Source organism: Leucoraja erinacea, chromosome 10 (genome assembly GCF_028641065.1).
Source record: "Leucoraja erinacea ecotype New England chromosome 10, Leri_hhj_1, whole genome shotgun sequence".
NCBI lineage: Eukaryota > Metazoa > Chordata > Chondrichthyes > Rajiformes > Rajidae > Leucoraja > Leucoraja erinaceus.
Window position 1 is genome coordinate 58,938,653 of NC_073386.1, and position 16,808 is coordinate 58,955,460.

A 16,808-nucleotide genomic window follows, 5' to 3' on the forward strand; every position below is an offset into this window, starting at 1 on the left:
TCAGCCCTTCGAGCCAAGAACGGAACTCGCTATCAAAACATGGTGGGGACAGGGGATACAATGTTTTGGCGGCCACGCGCACACACGAGGCTTCGGAGGCTCAATCCAGCGCTAAAAACGGCGATTTTAAAATCGGGATCACAAAAACTTGGGGGGGGGATGTCCCCCACCTCTCAAAGCATGGGGGGGGGGGACGTGGCCCCCCTGGGTTTTCCGCCCCTGCTTCGAGCCATTCAATATGATCATGGCTGATTATCCAAAATCAATAACCAATTTGGGATTTTTCACCATATCCCTTGATTCCCTTGGGCCTAAGAGCTAAATCTATCTCTCTCTTGAAAACATCGAGTGAATTGGCCTCCACTGCCTTCTGTGGCAGATTCTCTGGGTGAAAAAGTTTTCTTCATCTTTCACCTCATGTCCCAGGTACACTTTTCCCATCTTTGGTCCATGTAGCTCCAAACCTGTTCTATCCATGTACAATGAGCTAAAACATATTGTTCTAAAACATACTGAACCCACCTACTTTGCCTGGGACTTTGGACAGCATCAGCCTGTGCTTCCTTGTCAAGTGAGTGTTTGTTCACAAGACGACAGAATGAGTGACTTTTCAGGTCGAGACCCTTCTTCAGACACGTCTCGACCTGATACATCACCCGTTCCTTCTCTCCAGAGATGCTGCCTGTCCTGCTAAGTTACTCCAGCATTTTGTGTTTATCTTTGGTTTAAACCAGCATCTGCAGTTCCTTCCTATACACTGCAGAATGAGATAGTGACATTGAAGTGGATGACACCTCCGAGCAGACTCCCTCATAATCCTTGCAATCTGATGTAATTGGTCAGGCCAGCCTGACTACTTGCCAGCTTTCGTGCATTCCACCATCCTTCGCATAATATCATCCTGTCAAATTCCCCTGAGGGGGTACTGATGCGCAGATTTCCCTCCTTTGGCAAGACACCACAACATTTATCCTACCTGTAGCCTGTGTTTGACATGTGGCTGCTCCCATGGCCCTGGGCTACTAATCACCTACCTCTTCCTTCCATGGAATTCATATTGGAAGCAGCGTTTAGCAGTGTTAATGATGCAGACTGCCCCTTTTCCACTGCTCTATCAGCCTCCAGCTCCTCTGATACTACTCCTTCAATGATTAAGCTGCCAGTGGGATGAAACTGGTGATCTTTCAACAATTGGTAATGGTAGAGATGCACCAATTATCTGTGTGCATGGTAATGCTTAAATGGATCAGCACTTGCAAGTACAGTAGTTACAGTACCGGCAGCACGGTGGCACAGCGCTACAGTTGCTGCCTTACAGCGCCAGAGACCCGGGTTCATTCCTGACTACAGGCGCTGTACCTTCTCCCTGCACTGGGAGAAGGTACGGAGTTAGTACCTTCTCCCTGTGACCTGCGTGGGTTTTCTCTGAGATCTTCAGTTTTCTCCCACACTCCAAAGACGCACAGGTCTGTAGGTTAATTGGCTTGGTATTAATGTAAATTGTTCCTAGTGTGTGTGTAGGATAGTGTTAGTGTGTGGGGATCGCTGGTCGGCACGGACTCGGTGGGCCGAAGAGCCTGTTTCCGCCCTGTATCTCTAAACTAAACTAGTTAATCAATCTTTGAAAGTGGCTGCAAGAGAAAATAAGAGGATGTATATTTGGACAGTTGTAGGTGGTGAAGATAGACACAAAATGCTGGAGTAACTCAGCGGGCAAGCAGCATCTCTGGAGAGAAGGAAAGGGTGAAGCTTAGGGTCTCGATCAGAAACGTCACCTAGTCCTTTCCTCCAGAGATGCTGCTTGACCCGCTGAGTTACTCCAGCATTTTGTGTATCTTCAGTATAAACTAGCATCTGCAGATCCTTCCTTCACAGTTATAGATGGTGCCTTTAATGTCCAAGGATGAAAGCAGGACTAAAGACAGTTAACCTTTTGTTGCTCTTTCAAGGTGCTCGACCAAGACTGGACCTTAGGCAGAGTATGGAGAAAATGGAATTACTGAAGTTATCAGCAGAAAAGGTATGGGCGTTTAAAAATTTCTGGCAATATTGGAGAAGCTCGTACTATTTCATAAGGCGGAGGAAAAAAAAACATTCCTTGAGGGTTTTAAAGAAGCGTAAAGTCTTTGAGGAGGTTGATTCCCAGACATTTGAGGCATTGCTGTCAACAGTGGTGCAAAGTAAAACTGGCTGCAGAAAGGCCGGAGATGGAGAGATGTAGAAGTGTTGGACAATTGGGGCAGCACAGTGGTGCAGCTAGTGCCAGAGGCCTGGGTTCAATCCAAACCATGGGTGGTTTGTGGCGAGTTTACACTTCCTTCCTGTGACCAAGTGTCTGGTTTCCTCCTGCATTCCAAAGGCATGCGTTGGTAAGTTTATTGGCCACTGTAAACCTTTTAATCCAATAACAAAAATGTTGCAAGGATATGGCCTTTGGGAGGAGGATACCATTTATATCCACCACTTTCAAGAGGTAATAGATACTGGAGGTTAGAGTTACACTACTTGTTGTTTGCCAAGTAATTGTGGTTGTGACTTATGCACACAACTTGTTCTGCACCTTTCCATTTTTCACACAGTGGTGAATCTGTGGAATTCTCTGCCACAGAAGGTAGTTGAGGCCAGTTCATTGGCTATATTTAAGAGGGAGTTAGATGTGGCCCTTGTGGCTAAAGGGATCAGGGGGTATGGAGAGAAGGCAGGTACAGGATACGGAGTTGGATGATCAGCCATGATCATATTGAAAGGCGGTGCAGGCTTGAAGGGCCGAATGGCCTACTCCTGCACCTATTTTCTATGTTCCCACCCCCATCAACATGCTGCCTCCATTTATACATTTATACCAAGCCAATTAACCTACAAACCTGTAGAGTGGGAGGAAACCGAAGATCTGAGAACACTCACGGGGAAAACGTACAAACTATATAGACAGCACCTGGAGTCTGGATCTCTGGCGCTTTAAGGCTGCAAGTCTACCGCTGTGCCACTGTGCTGCCCTTGAAAGGGTTGATGTGACATCTCTCTGCTTATGTGGTAAAGGGTTTGGATGTTGAGTGAACAGTCCCTTCAGAATGTTGATTAGAGACAGAAGACTTCTTTGGTGGAGACATTATTTGTTGAATTGGTTGGAAGATGACGTGTGGAGGCTGCCACATTTATAATTTTTTTAAAGTATTTTGATGTGCAGGTTTTGTAATGATGAACTGAACTTTGTCTAGGGTCAGAGTTGGAAGAGTGAGACTCACACAAAACAGAAACCTACCCTTTGGAAGCAATCAACTAAGTTGCTGTTTATAAATCGATTCAGGGGAAAAAAGCATAAAAGTAACAGTTCATCTGCAAACGTTCTTAAAGATACCAGTAATTCCATGGTGAAAAATGACGGCAAAGGTCATATCCCACAAAAGGTAAGCGGTTTTCTTTATTTAGTTTCTGGGTTTGCTGAATTAAGCCCGGTTATTTGTTTGCTAAATTATGCAGAACATACTGAATTCTTAATTAGAGCGCTTTGAATTCCAAGTACCACTCAGTACCAAATCTCCACTGGATTACTAACTCGGAATCTTGGATCTAGAACATGTGGTATAAGCAAGGGAACTTATCGTTATTGATGCAGAATTCCCTGCCACAGAGCGCAATGGAGGCCAAGTCACTGGTTGGATTTAAGAGAGAGTTAGGTAGAGCTCTAGGGGCTAGTGGAATCAAGAGATATGGGGAGAAGGCAGGCACGGGTTATTGATTGGGGACGATCAGCTACGATCACAATGAATGGCGAGGCTGGCTCGAAGGGCCGAATGGCCTCCTCCTGCACATATTTCCTATGTTTCTAAATGGATGGCTTCTCTCAAACGCTCCCACCATTTGCAAAAGAATGTTCATCTTGAATAATCTGATTAATATTTGTGCATTTAACAGCACTCCACCAAAAGGGAAATTTCATGCTCTATAATTTGGTAAAGGATTATGTATGATTTGGGAAATAGGTTGAGAGGAGATTGGGAAAAGAAGGATTCCTGAATGCACAAATGATGCCTTTATGACTTAATTTGAAAAATGTCTGCAAGTAAATAAAAAATACTTTTGTGCTCTCCTGGACGTGGTGCCACAGTGGTCTATTTAAATCTTTGAACATTTTAAACATGGCCACACCACCAATCCCGTCTTCCCATCGCTACTCCTTTCTGCAGAGACTGCTCCTTCAAACCATTCCTTCATTCATCTCTCCCACCTGGGATTATAAATGGTAAATGTGACTTTTACCCACACTAGGGGAATCGAGAACCAGAGGACATAGGTTTAGTGTGAGAGGGGAAACATTTAATACGAACCTGAGGAGCAACGTTTGCACACAGAGTGGTGGGTATATGGAATGAGCTGCCCGAGGAGGTGGTTGAGGCAGATGCATGTTGATGATAACAATATTTGAAAGGCATTTGGACAGGTCCATGGATAGGTATGGAAGTATATGCACATAGGTGAGACTAGTGTAGATGGGGCATCTTGGTCAGCATGGGCAAATAATAGTGATTTCTAAAATTTAATTTCAGAAGATGGGTTCAAGTACAGCTGATGAAAGCTTCTTTGACTTATTGAGTCGGTTCCAGAGTAATCGAATGGACGATCAGCGATGTTCATTGACAGTCAGGCAGAGTTGTGCAATGAAGGCAGTGTCTGCCTCATCTGCACCAACAAAACCCGTAGGTGAGTGTGCCTTTTAATCTTCCTGACTTTATGCCTGAATTAAGTTTGTATTCAGCCAAACTTTGGAACGGCTAGGGGCTTCCGAGCCAGTGCTTGCCAGCTCAGCAGAAGAATTCTCTATTTAATTTATTTAGTTGTAAATTTGCAAAATGCCACATTTCTGCAGCTGCATTTACTGCAGCATGGACTAGTTGTACATCTGAGTAGAGGAACACCTGTTCCATCGTTTGCAAGTGGCTTGTTGCCATCTGCAGCAAAATCCTTAGCAGTGCACCATGCTGGTCCTCTGAGTGCTGTTTGTTGTGCTCTTCAAATATACATCTGATTAACGGTTGTTTAGTTTGGAGACTTTTTAAATAAGATTAATTGTTTTGAGGTGGTGGAGATTTCAGCAAGCAGTTTTAACTTCACTTGTAATTATTGACTTTGCCTCAATCTTGTGGGGTAAAAATGGTCAATTCAGATTAGATTATTATTATATAAAATACCTTGTTCATAGGTCAGAGTAAATAGTATACATTAATGTTAAACTTAACAATAAATACAACAATGGGTGTAAAATCGTACAATAATATAATGCAAAAGAATATTGAAGTAAAATAATGGTATAACCAAAGTAGATAACGGGTAGGATGTTTCCACTCGTGGGAGAGTCTTGGACTAGAGGTCTCAGAATTAAAGGATGTTCTGGGAGATGAGGAGGAATTTCTTTAGTCAGAGGGTGGTGAATCTGTGGAATTCTTTGCCACAGAAGCCAAGTCAGTGGATATATTTAAGGCACAAATAGATTCTTGATTAGTACAGGTGTCGGAGGTTATATAGGGAGTAGGCAGGAGAATGAAGTTCAAAGGGAGAGATAGATCAGCCATGATTGAATGGCGGAGTAGACTTCATGGACCGAATGGCCTAATCTCACATGATCTTATGATCTTACATGGCTACCTCAAGGAATGGGATGTGAAAGAAGTGATTGCTTCAGGAGTTTGAGCAGCAGGGAAGAAGCTATTTTCAAGTTTGGACGCCTAAGCTCTCAAACTCCTGCATCTTCTCCAAGAAGAGAGAAAAGGGAAAGGCCAGGACGATAGGCATCTTTGGCGATACTCGCAGTCTTCCTCTTGCAACGCACTGTGAAGATGGACTGGATGGAAGGAAGTGGCCAGCCTGTGATGGACTGAGCTGCATTCACCACTCTGCAGGTTCAGGTGGACAAGAGCACAACAGTTGCCATACCATGCATCATGCGAGAATGGGTTCTATAGCACATTTGCAAAAGTTGGGAGAATCCTTATGAACATGCCAACTCTTATCTTAAGTAAATATGCTGATTTGGTTTTGTGTTCACCTGAAGGGACTAGGTTAGGCTGCCAAGTGACCACCTCTGCAGCAGTTCCATTCAAGACAGGGTTGTGTTGATCCCCTCGTTTCTGTGGGTCAACAACCAACTCTGCTGCCTTGCTGACGTTAAGGGCTAGGCTGGTGTCCTGATGCTATGACGTTAGGTTCTCGATCTCTTACGTGTACCTCCAGCCTTCCTGATGTAATGCACCACGAGCCTGAAGAAGGGTCTTGGCACGAAACATCTCCAGGGATGCTGCCTGACCCGCAGTTACCCAAGCACTTTGTGTCCTTTTATGTAAACCAGCACCTGCAGTTCCTTGAAGATGGACTGGATGGAAGAAAGTGACAACCCTGTGATGGACAGGGCAATGTTTGCCACTTTGAAGATTGGCTTGGGTCAATATGTATGCAACTATTAAATTAAATGACCAAGTACTCCAATTACCGGGCACCCGGGGACTGGTGCAGATTTTCTGATCTAGAGTTGTTGAGTGATATTAATTCACTTTAGAATGCTACGCGGTTATGTACTTTTCCAGTAGGGCCCGTGACCTTTAAATACAAATTGCAAATCCAGCTGAAAGTTGTTCTTGTGCAGGAAGGAACTGCAGATGCTGGTTTACACCGAAGCGAGATACAAAGCGCTGGAGTAACTCAGCCGTTCAGGCACCAGCTCTGAAGGGAAGGAATGGGTGACATTTTGGGTCAAGACCCTTCAGACTGAGAGTTAAAGAAGAGGGAGACAGCAATATGGATGGGTAAGGTGTGAAAATGAGACATCAAAGGGGAGGAAGTTGAAGGAAAATTTAGAATAGATCATTGCTAGCTAGAAGATGACAACGAAGCCTGCAAAGATAAATGTGTAATTAGGTTCTTCATTGAGATACATTTAGTGATTATTAAGTTTCAGTATTATCTCATTTCAGCTCGCTCCACGTCAGTTGTCTCAACACAGACTGAAGAGTTTTTGGACCGGTTTGCTGGTTCGCAGAGCCGTCGATTAGATGATCAACGTGCGAGCAGCGGCAGTCTTCCTGGCTTGCGACTGAAGCAGGATAATAGCCACACCATTGACAGCCATTTGATCAGTGGTGACCGCAAGCATCCAGACGATCCTTTCTTTGACATGCTCTTAAAATGTCAAGTAAGTAGCTTTCTTTCAAAAATGTTTCAACATCACAAGTCGTAAGGTCATAAGTGACAGGAGTAGAATAAGGCCATTCGGCCCATCAAGTCTACTCTGCCATTTAATCATGGCTGATCTATCTTTCCCACTCAACCCCATTCTCCTGTCTTCTCTGTACACCCTCTGACACCTGTACTAATCAAGAATCTATCCATCTCTGCCTTAAATATATCCACTGACTTCGCCTCCAGTCTTTTGTGGCAAAAAATTCCACAGATTCACCTCCAATGATGCATTTTAATCATAGATGTAATTTCTCAATATGAACTAGAATTTCTCTAGCACGGTACCTGATCCAAGTTGAGTAATCTTAATGTAAGAATTACTAAAGATTAAATGCAAGCAATTTTAAGGCAAATAAATACCTTTTAGACTGGAATAAAACACCATAATTAAAAGTGTCTAAAGTAGAAGCTGTATGAACATCTCAAAATGGATTTGACCAATTTCAGTCACAGAGTGTATAATGCATTTCCCCATCTCCCGTGGCTCCACACATTGATTTCTGTGCGTCCTTTATGTGCTTTCTGGTTATCCTCCTTTCCTGAATATACATAAAATCTCTTTGGATTCTCCTTAATTTATATCTGTTATCTTCTGCTTCCTTTGTGCCCTTCCGATTTCTTAAATATGTTCCCCTGTCCCATAAACACCTCCAAAGGATGTCTACCTCTGCTTCCCAGCTTTCCCCCTCTCACACATACCTTTCTTTCCACTGCCCCCTGTCTGCGACTCCAAACTCCTTTCCCCTTCTTCACATCCTTTACCACCTATCCCTCCTTAATCTGGGTCCTCCATCTCCCCCCACCTTTTCTGCCCACCATCCATCCATCCGGCTATTGTATTTCGATCCTACCTTCCTTTCTGATCAGTTTGCACCCGTTTGTCTCCTCCACATCAGATCCAGCTTTGTTCACTATCTCTACCCATTTCTTCTCCCACCTGACTCATCTGCCAACCAACCTTCCTTTCCTAGATTCACCCGTCACTGGCTATCTCTTGCCTCGACCCTTTTGTTCATTTTTTTGTACCTCCCCTCTTCTTCATCTGTGCCAGGGGTTGTGGGGAGAAGGCATGAGAATTGAAGTTGAGAGATAGATCAGCCATGATTGAATGACAGAGTAAACTTGATGGGCTGAATGGCCTAATTCTGCTCCTATCACTTATGAACATGAATGTGAAGAAAGAACCTGAACATAAAAGTAATCTGTCTGTTTCCATCCATATGTGCTGCCTGGTCCAAGTTCTTCCAAATTAAACAATCTGCAGTTTGTCTGCAAACAATATCTTTACACATACATTTTATCTGCCTTGTAAAATAAATACAGCTTTGTGAATTGAGTTATATTATCAAACTGTATTTTGCAATGGTAAAAGATTTACTTGTAAGCACCAATTTTAAGTAACTTTTGGAAAAAGAATGCATGTTGTGAAAGTATTTCTTGTACATTTCACCAGAGCTGCAGGCTGGATGATCAGAGAAGTACACCGCCTCAATTTGTACATAAATGTGTAACTGTTCCTGACGAAGACTTCTTCAGCCTGATCCTTCGATGTCAGGCCAGGCGAATGAATGAACAACGTGTAACACTTCCTTCACGTGAGGAAACCAAGAGGAATTCATCCCACTGAAATAAAGGCGTATTTATCGGCAATTCAAATGCCAAGTCTTCATGAGGAATGAATGGGAGTGGGTAAAATTCACAATGCACTTTGGTTTGTTAGCAACCTGGGATTTTGGCCGAAAGTTTACTTTGAATTCTCAATTGCTTGAGGTTTGTTTTTTTTTTTTTTAACTGGCCTGGAAATATTTCACAGGAATGTAACTTAACAGAAGGTTCTAAACAGTAAACTGGAAACATCTCGGTTCCTGTGCAGTCACACGGCCTGATTGAAGAATATGCCAGCATTATCGTTCAGTTGAAAGCACTTCATCTTCAGATGATCCTAACAGGAATAGGATTATCTTCATTTGTAGTTTTACGTGTTGTAGATGGAGAAATGTTGAGTTACCAGCAAACATAATTATGTTCTAATTAGCAGAAAAATGTACACTACTTATTTTGGGGTCTTCCGTGACTTTTTTTTAATCAATAACTGCAGAATATAATTGATATTTATAAATGGAACTATTTTCAAATGTACAAAAGTGTAGCCTTAATTAAGTCTTGTGCTGGCAGTCTTGGTCTTAATAGAATCAGAGTCTCACAGCGTGGAAACTTGCCCACCCCGGCCAACATGTCCCGCCTAACTGCTTTTGGCCCATATCCCTCCTATTCTGTCCAAATATTTCTTAAATGTTGCAATAGTACCTGCCTCCTCTGGCAGTTCTTTCCATACACCTACCACCCTTTCTGTGAAAAGATTACTCCTCAGATTCCTATTTAATCTATCCCCCCCCTCACCTTAAACCTATGTTCTCTGGTCCTCGATTCCCCTGCTCTTGGCATATACCCGATCTATTCCTCTCATGATTTTATACACTATAAGATCACCCCTCATCCTCCTGCACTCCAAGGAATAGAGTCTCAGCCTACTCAACCTCTCCCTATAGCTCACACTCTCTAGTCCTGGCAATATCCTTGTAAATCTTCTCTGCACCCTTTACATCTTTCCTATAACATAGTGCACATAACTGAACACATTACTCTAAATGCAGCTTCACCAACGTCTTATACAACTGCAACATGACCTCCCAACTTCTATACTCGATGCTCTGACTGATGAAGGCTAATGTGCCAAAAGCCTTCTTGACCACCCTATCTACCTGTGATGGCACTTTCAACGAACTATGTACCTGTACTCCTAGATCCCTCTGCTCTACAACACTCCCCAGAGCCCTACCGTTCACTGTGTATGTCCCGCCCATGTTAGTACTCCGAAAATGCAACCTCACATATCTGTATAAAATTCCATCAACTATTCCTCAGCCCACCTGCCTAACTGATCAAGACCATACTAGAAGTTTTGACAACCATCTTCACTATCTTCCATACCACCAATTTGTGTCATCTGCAAACTTGCTAACCATGCCGCATACGTTCTCATCCAAATCATTGATATAGATGATAAACAGCAATGGGGCCAGCACCGAACCCTGAGGCACAGCATTAGATACAGGCCTCCAGCCCTCTGTCTTCTTCCATAAAGCCACTTTTCTATCCATTCAGCTATCTCTCCTTAGATCGCATGAGATCTAACCATCCAGAGCAGCCTTACTGTATGTCTATGTATACAATGTCTACAGCTCTGAACTTTTTGAAGATGTGACCAAAAAGGTCGATGAAACCAATCCGATTTGTGTCATGATGACCTCCCACATACAAAACCATGTTGATTCTCCCTAATCAGCCCTTGTCCATCTAAATGCATACAGAATACTCTGTAGTAACTTTCCGGCCACTCATTGGCCTGTAATACCCAGCTTTTACCCTGCAGCCCTTCTTGAATATAGCACACTCTTTAAAAAAACATCCCACTTTCCCGACGTTTTTTTTCCCATCAAACAACCTGCTCCAATCTACTTGAGCGAGTTCCTGTCTCATACCCTCAAAGTTGGCCTTGCCCCAATTTAGCATTTTAACTCGTGGGCCTGCTCTGTCCCTATCCATAATCATCTTAAACCTAATAAAACAGTGGTTGCTGGTCCCAAATGGCTCCTCCATGAACACTTCTTCCACTTGCCCCTCTCAATTTCCCCAGACTCGATCCAGTGTTGCCATCTCCTGTAGATATACAAAAAGCTGGAGTAACTTCAGGTCAGACAGCATCTTTGGATAAAAGGAATAGGTGACCCTTCATCAGACTCCGCATCAGCAGTTCCTTGCCATCTCCCGTGTCGGGCCCTAAAAATATTGCTGGAGGAAACTTTCCTGAACACATTTGACAAATTCACCCCATCTAATGGGGCTTTTTCACGGGGCGACTTGACGCAAGATGTGACCAGAGTGAAGTGGTCGTGGTCTAGCACGATATCATACGATATAACGGGGGGGGGTAGACAAAGAGTTCCCACGGTACTCGGCATTTCTGTTATTTGTGCGAGTGACTTGTCTGTCTCCTGAGCTTTCCCGTTAAATCTTGAATGAACATTGTAAACTGTCAAGTGTAATTAAATCATCACGTGACGCAAATTATGTCATAATTTATTTTATGGCTCTTAGAGACATGATTCCAACCTCAAACACAAAGGGTGTAAAAGCTGTCTGCGACTTTTTTACTTTGCAGCTGCAGGGCACAGACAGACTTATAAGAGAAGTTTAAGTTAACTGCAAAAACAGCACTTTTACATCTATAGCATTGTATGTTTTTAAATCTTGGATAACATTAAATGGTTCTCCTGTTGATGAACTGATATATCATTATATATACTCACATGAGCACCCGGGATACTCCGCAGCCTTCGTCTCCAGCAGGTTCTGTTTTCTCTCCCTGTTTCTATAATCCTCTCTGGATTTATCGTAGCGAATCTCATTAAATTGGTACCATTCTGCAAGTTCCCCCTCTTGTTCCCTGGAGAAGTTATATGGCCTGCCATCTTCCCTTTACAGAAGCGTCTGTAGAGGCTATTCCTACAACGGCGAGGTAATCTGAAATCCACCTTGCTCACCCTCTCCCTGCTCCAAGAAACCCACAGGCAGTGTTATAGAAACATAGATATTAGGTGCAGTAGTAGGCCATTCGGCCCTTCGAGCCTGCACCGCCATTCAATATGATCATGGCTGATCATCCAACTCAGTTATCTCTGGCATCTCCTGTTGCCTCACCACCTGTCTCTCTTGCTGCGTCTCCTCCTCATTCTCCTGCATGGCTAAAACCTTTCTGACACGCTTTACCACCTTTCTTTGAGCTTTTCTGGGAGCCATCTCTGCGTGTTCCTGTTAAAAAGATTCTTCAACAATGACAATGAGGTGGGACGTCCTCGATGGACACATGTTCCATTGGCGACATTGAGACCACCTTTTTTACTCACCTTCTGTCCCCTCTGTCCAGCTTCCGGGTTTACCGTTCGCAGGAGTTCCCACGGTAACCGCAAGAGTTACTACGGATATCACACTGGTCACTACGTTCATAAAATGTTGCAATGCTCAACCACAAGTGTACAAGTCACTCTTGGAGAAATTCAAGCTTGCTCGTTTCTCCCGAGTACCCAAGTTACACGATTACCTGCCATTAGCGCCACGGTGGTCCATAAATGCCGTACTGTTATCGCACGAGGTTCCCGCGATGTTAAACTCTGGTTACCTCTTGTGTCAAGTCGCCCCGTGAAAAAGGCGTTTAAACCTTTTGCACTATGACATTCCCTATCAATGTTGGGAAAATTAAAATCGCCTACTACAACAACCTTATTAGACATGTAGCTGCCTGCAGTCTCCTGGCATATTTGTTCTTCTGATTCCTGTTGACTATTTGGGTGCCTGTTGTACACCTCCAACAAGGTGATCATCCCTTTCTTGTTCCTCAGCTCCACCCATATAACCTAACTAGACGCACCATGTGTAATGTCCCCTCTGACTGCTGCCGTGACATCCTCCTTAACCAATAATGCATCCCCTCCCCCCTCCTCTTTTACTCTCACTTCTGTCCAGAAGCACCTCTACCATAGAACATTGAGCTACCAAGTGCTAGTCTTTTTACTCTTTCTCAGTTTCAAGGTACCTACTTTAAATTGTACAGAATTTTAGGGCTTTCTTTGTAATTGTATCGGAAAGAAATATGATTATTCTTGATAAACATTTATTGCTGAATTATGCATTAATAATGTCAGTGTGACTGAAAATGCTTTATTTGTTGTAGTGCTTGGGAATGTGACAATTTTGAAAATGAAGTTTAGCTTAATGCTTTGAATTCAACTCCTGATCATTTATTGTATCCTTGATTACAATTGGGGAATAAAATGTATACATTTTAGTAGTACAGTTTTGAATATCATTATCAAAAACATAATTGTGTGGATAAACTTTAGAAATATGTATGTAGAAAAGCAAGAGATTGAGTTTTAAATTTAAATCAAAATGTTTACCACTGGATTAAGAAATTGTTAATGATGTATCTTACAAATGTTCAAACATTCCCATAATTGATTTATTTAGCGTTATTCAAAATATTTGTACTGTAAACTTATTTCTTGAGTCTTAATTTTCCAAAATACATAGCAGTAGGAGTTGATTATTGAACATTAAAATGCCTGACCTATTGTGCAGTAAAGATTTACAGAGGATCCCAAGCTTGTGATTTTGGAAAATAAATTACTCATTGACATAGCTTCACTGATAGTTGAATAGCTTAATATTCACTTAATAACAGTAGTATAGTGTTACAAGCTGCGTTTGTATTCTTGGATAAATAATGACAGTGAATTATCTTAGGTTTCAGTGCAAACAGATGTACATTTCTTCAAACAAAGTAGGGTGCTAATCTGAAATCATGACATTTGTTACATCTACAGTAAAAAAAAATAAGAATATGGTTTGCTCTCTCATTTGTCTGAGTCAGGATAAAAGCTGTGTGGCCAATTAGACTGGGCGATTGGAACAATGTAAATGGTACAAATGTACAATTTAACCTATTTGGATGCTACAAAAACTAGGGACATGTTTTTTGACAACTTTCACCATTAAATGTATGTGGATTAATGCAATGATCATCAGTGAAAAATCCAGGCTTGTCTATTGAAATATTCACAACATTTGGATAGGTGAAGCCTTCAATCATTTCGGCATGAGTTACCAGTTGAGAAGTTGATTAAATTTTGTTACAAACCATTTAATGTTCACTGCATTTGTATCTGGGTGGAGTCTCATGTTGAGGCGAAGTGTGACCACCAGTCTCACTCTTCATATGGGAAAGCAACTCCCACCCCCACACATTGCAACTCCCAACCCCATCACGGTTTTCTTGTGTTGTTTTTAGTATAGAAGATCAAGGTACTTCATGTAGGCAGGGCCAAAAGATCTGACTTAAAATATCAGAAATGTAATCTTATTGAAATACGTGAAATTATATTGCATTCCATCCTTACTACAATGCATAAGTGTATACTAAAGATTGCAGGAACAGAGACATTGAAACGTGTATACATCTCAGCAGGTATCACAGTGAGATGAAATTTGACAAAATAAAATACATGGCATTTTTGATCTTTAAGGAAAATGTGAAACTATCACGCTATAAATAACTGAGGTCTAAAATTAGAAAGTTATGCCAACTCTTTAAAATAATCATTAGCCAAACTTGGAGTATTGTTAAAGATATTTAAATTGCATGGCAGCACTGATGTAAATAGATCAGTGATGTGTCAGCACTACTAGAGAATGTAAGTTTCATTTACATTCTCTAGAGAGAACTTACATTAAAATTTCAAAAATGTAGCAATAACGAGAAATTGCATTGGGTTTTATATCATGCCAATCTTAAATGATGGCGTGTCTCATATGTCAGCATAAATTTCTAATCACCAATTATTATTACAGGGTATGTTACATGCTATAACTAACGTGATTTCTGCAACATGAGTCTTCATGTTCCATGATTCTGTCCAGAGTCTAGATTGTTGAAATCCTACAGAACAAAGAGCATTATTCTACCCAAAGCATTAAAAATAGTCACTTTTCATTGTATCTATAATTGGAAGACATGTTGCTCTATCCACATTATGTTTTATATATGCTAAATTGGGACGATTTTCTGGAAAACGTTTAAACCTTTATTTCAAAGATCATTCAAAGACCACAAGACATGGGAGCAAAATTAGTCCATTTAGACCATCGAGTCTACCTGCCATTCAATCATGGCTGATCTAATTTTCCCTCTCAACCCCATTCTTCTGCCATCTCCCCATAACCTTTAACACCCTTACTTATCAAGAACCTATAAATCTCTGCTTTAAAAATACCCAAATGTCTTGCAGCCATCTGAAGCAATGAATTCCAGATTCACCAGTCTGACTGAAGAAATTCCTCCTCATCACCATATAACCATATAACAATTACAGCACGGAAACAGACCATCTAGCCCTTCTAGTCCGTGCCGAACACGTATTCTCCCCTAGTCCTACTCCCCTACTCTACCTGCACTCAGACCATAACCCTCTATTCCTTTCCCGTCTATATAACTATCCAATTTATTTTTAAATGATAAAATCAAACCTGTCTCCACCACCTTCACTGGAAGCTCATTCCACACAGCTACCACTCTCTGAGTAAAGAAGTTCCCCCTCATGTTACCCCTAAACTTATGTCCTTTAATTCTCAAGTCATGTCCTCTTGTTTGAATCTTCCCTATTCTCAAAGGGAAAAGCTTTTCCACGTCAACTCTGTCTATCCCTCTCATCATTTTAAAGACCTCTATCAGGTCCCCCCTTAACCTTCTGCGCTCCAAAGAATAAAGACCTAACTTGTTTAACCTTTCTCTGTAACTTAGTTGCTGAAACCCAGGCAACATTCTAGTAAATCTCCTCTGTACTCTATTTTGTTGACATCCTTCCTATAATTAGGCGACCAAAATTGTACACCATATTCCAGAATTGATCTCACCAATGCCTTGTACAATTTTAACATTACATCTCAACTTCTATACTCAATGCTCTAATTTATAAAGGCCAGCACACCAAAAGCTTTCTTTACCACCCAACACCACCATCCCAAATGGACGTCCTTTTAATCTGAGGCTGTACCCTCTGGCTCTAGACTCTTCCATTACTGGAAACATCCACTTTATCTAAGCCTGTCATTATCCAATAGATGTCAATGAGATTCCCCCCTCGTCCATTTAAACTCCCAGCGAGCAGTGGGCCGGGACATTCCCAGCAAGCAGGTCCGACTTGTCAGATGTCGGAAGAGTGGTGGACGCGAGGTGGTCTGGGCCGGAGATGGGGAGGATGGGCCGAAATGGATGGCAATTGACGCCAAGAACAAAAAAGGAGAGGGGGGGCAGAAGTGATGAGTACTTTTTGTAACTTAGTCGATGCCTTTGTGGTGACTCTTGTGTACTTTGTATGCAGAAGGAAAGTATTTCACTGCACCTAGCTAGGTTCAAGTGACAATAAGGTAGCATCATCATAGGCTCCAGTCATCAAACACTCCTCACACGTTAACCCAATCACGTTCATGTCAGAGGAGCTGATGTAGGTCATATGGCCAATCGAGTACTCTGCCATTCAATCATGGTTGCGTTATCTTTCCCTCTCAACCCCATTCTTCCCGTAACCTTTAACACCCGTACTAATCAAGAATCTCAAAAGACATGGCTTCCGCAGATTTACCACTGTCTGGCTCAAAAAAATCTTTGCTGAGCTTGCCCTTTGGTCCTTCACTCTCCCACTTGTAGAAACATCCTCTCCACACCCACTCTATCTAGGCCTTTCATTATTCAGTAAGTTTCAATGATAAAACCCTTCATCCCTCGGATCATTCTCATAAACCTAATGTCAAGAGGAGGAGAAACCATACAAAAAATTTGCACACTCACCAAAATCAATGTACTTAAAGGAATGACTCACCCGATACAGTAATACTGGTGAAAAAACAATAGAAGTTGTGACTTCCAGCAATAATTAATGATAGACAAAACATCACTTCATTGC

General features: G+C 42.0%; 2 protein-coding genes across 3 annotated transcripts in view; one reads left to right on the forward strand and one right to left on the reverse strand.

Moving 5' to 3' along the window:
- Positions 1–13,691, forward strand: part of LOC129701275 (G-protein-signaling modulator 2-like) — a 50,802-nt gene extending 37,111 nt beyond the window's left edge. The window contains exons 11-15 of one of the 2 annotated variants that reach the window (XM_055642432.1): positions 1,950–2,020; positions 3,219–3,407; positions 4,551–4,701; positions 6,966–7,183; positions 8,684–13,691. In XM_055642432.1, coding sequence (XP_055498407.1) covers positions 1,950–2,020; positions 3,219–3,407; positions 4,551–4,701; positions 6,966–7,183; positions 8,684–8,857 — 803 coding nt within the window. In that variant the 3' untranslated portion in view covers positions 8,858–13,691. Of the gene's footprint in view, positions 1–1,949; positions 2,021–3,218; positions 3,408–4,547; positions 4,702–6,965; positions 7,184–8,683 lie in introns of both variants that reach the window. The other variant, XM_055642431.1, reaches the window with a different exon arrangement.
- Positions 13,692–14,070: 379 nt separating this feature from the next.
- The window catches only part of clcc1 (chloride channel CLIC-like 1), a 35,774-nt gene continuing 33,036 nt past the window's right edge, over positions 14,071–16,808 (reverse strand). Inside the window, exon 10 of the mRNA XM_055642433.1 lies at positions 14,071–14,785. Within this exon, the coding sequence (XP_055498408.1) occupies positions 14,744–14,785 (42 nt within the window). The 3' untranslated portion in view covers positions 14,071–14,743. The remainder of the gene's footprint in view (positions 14,786–16,808) is intronic.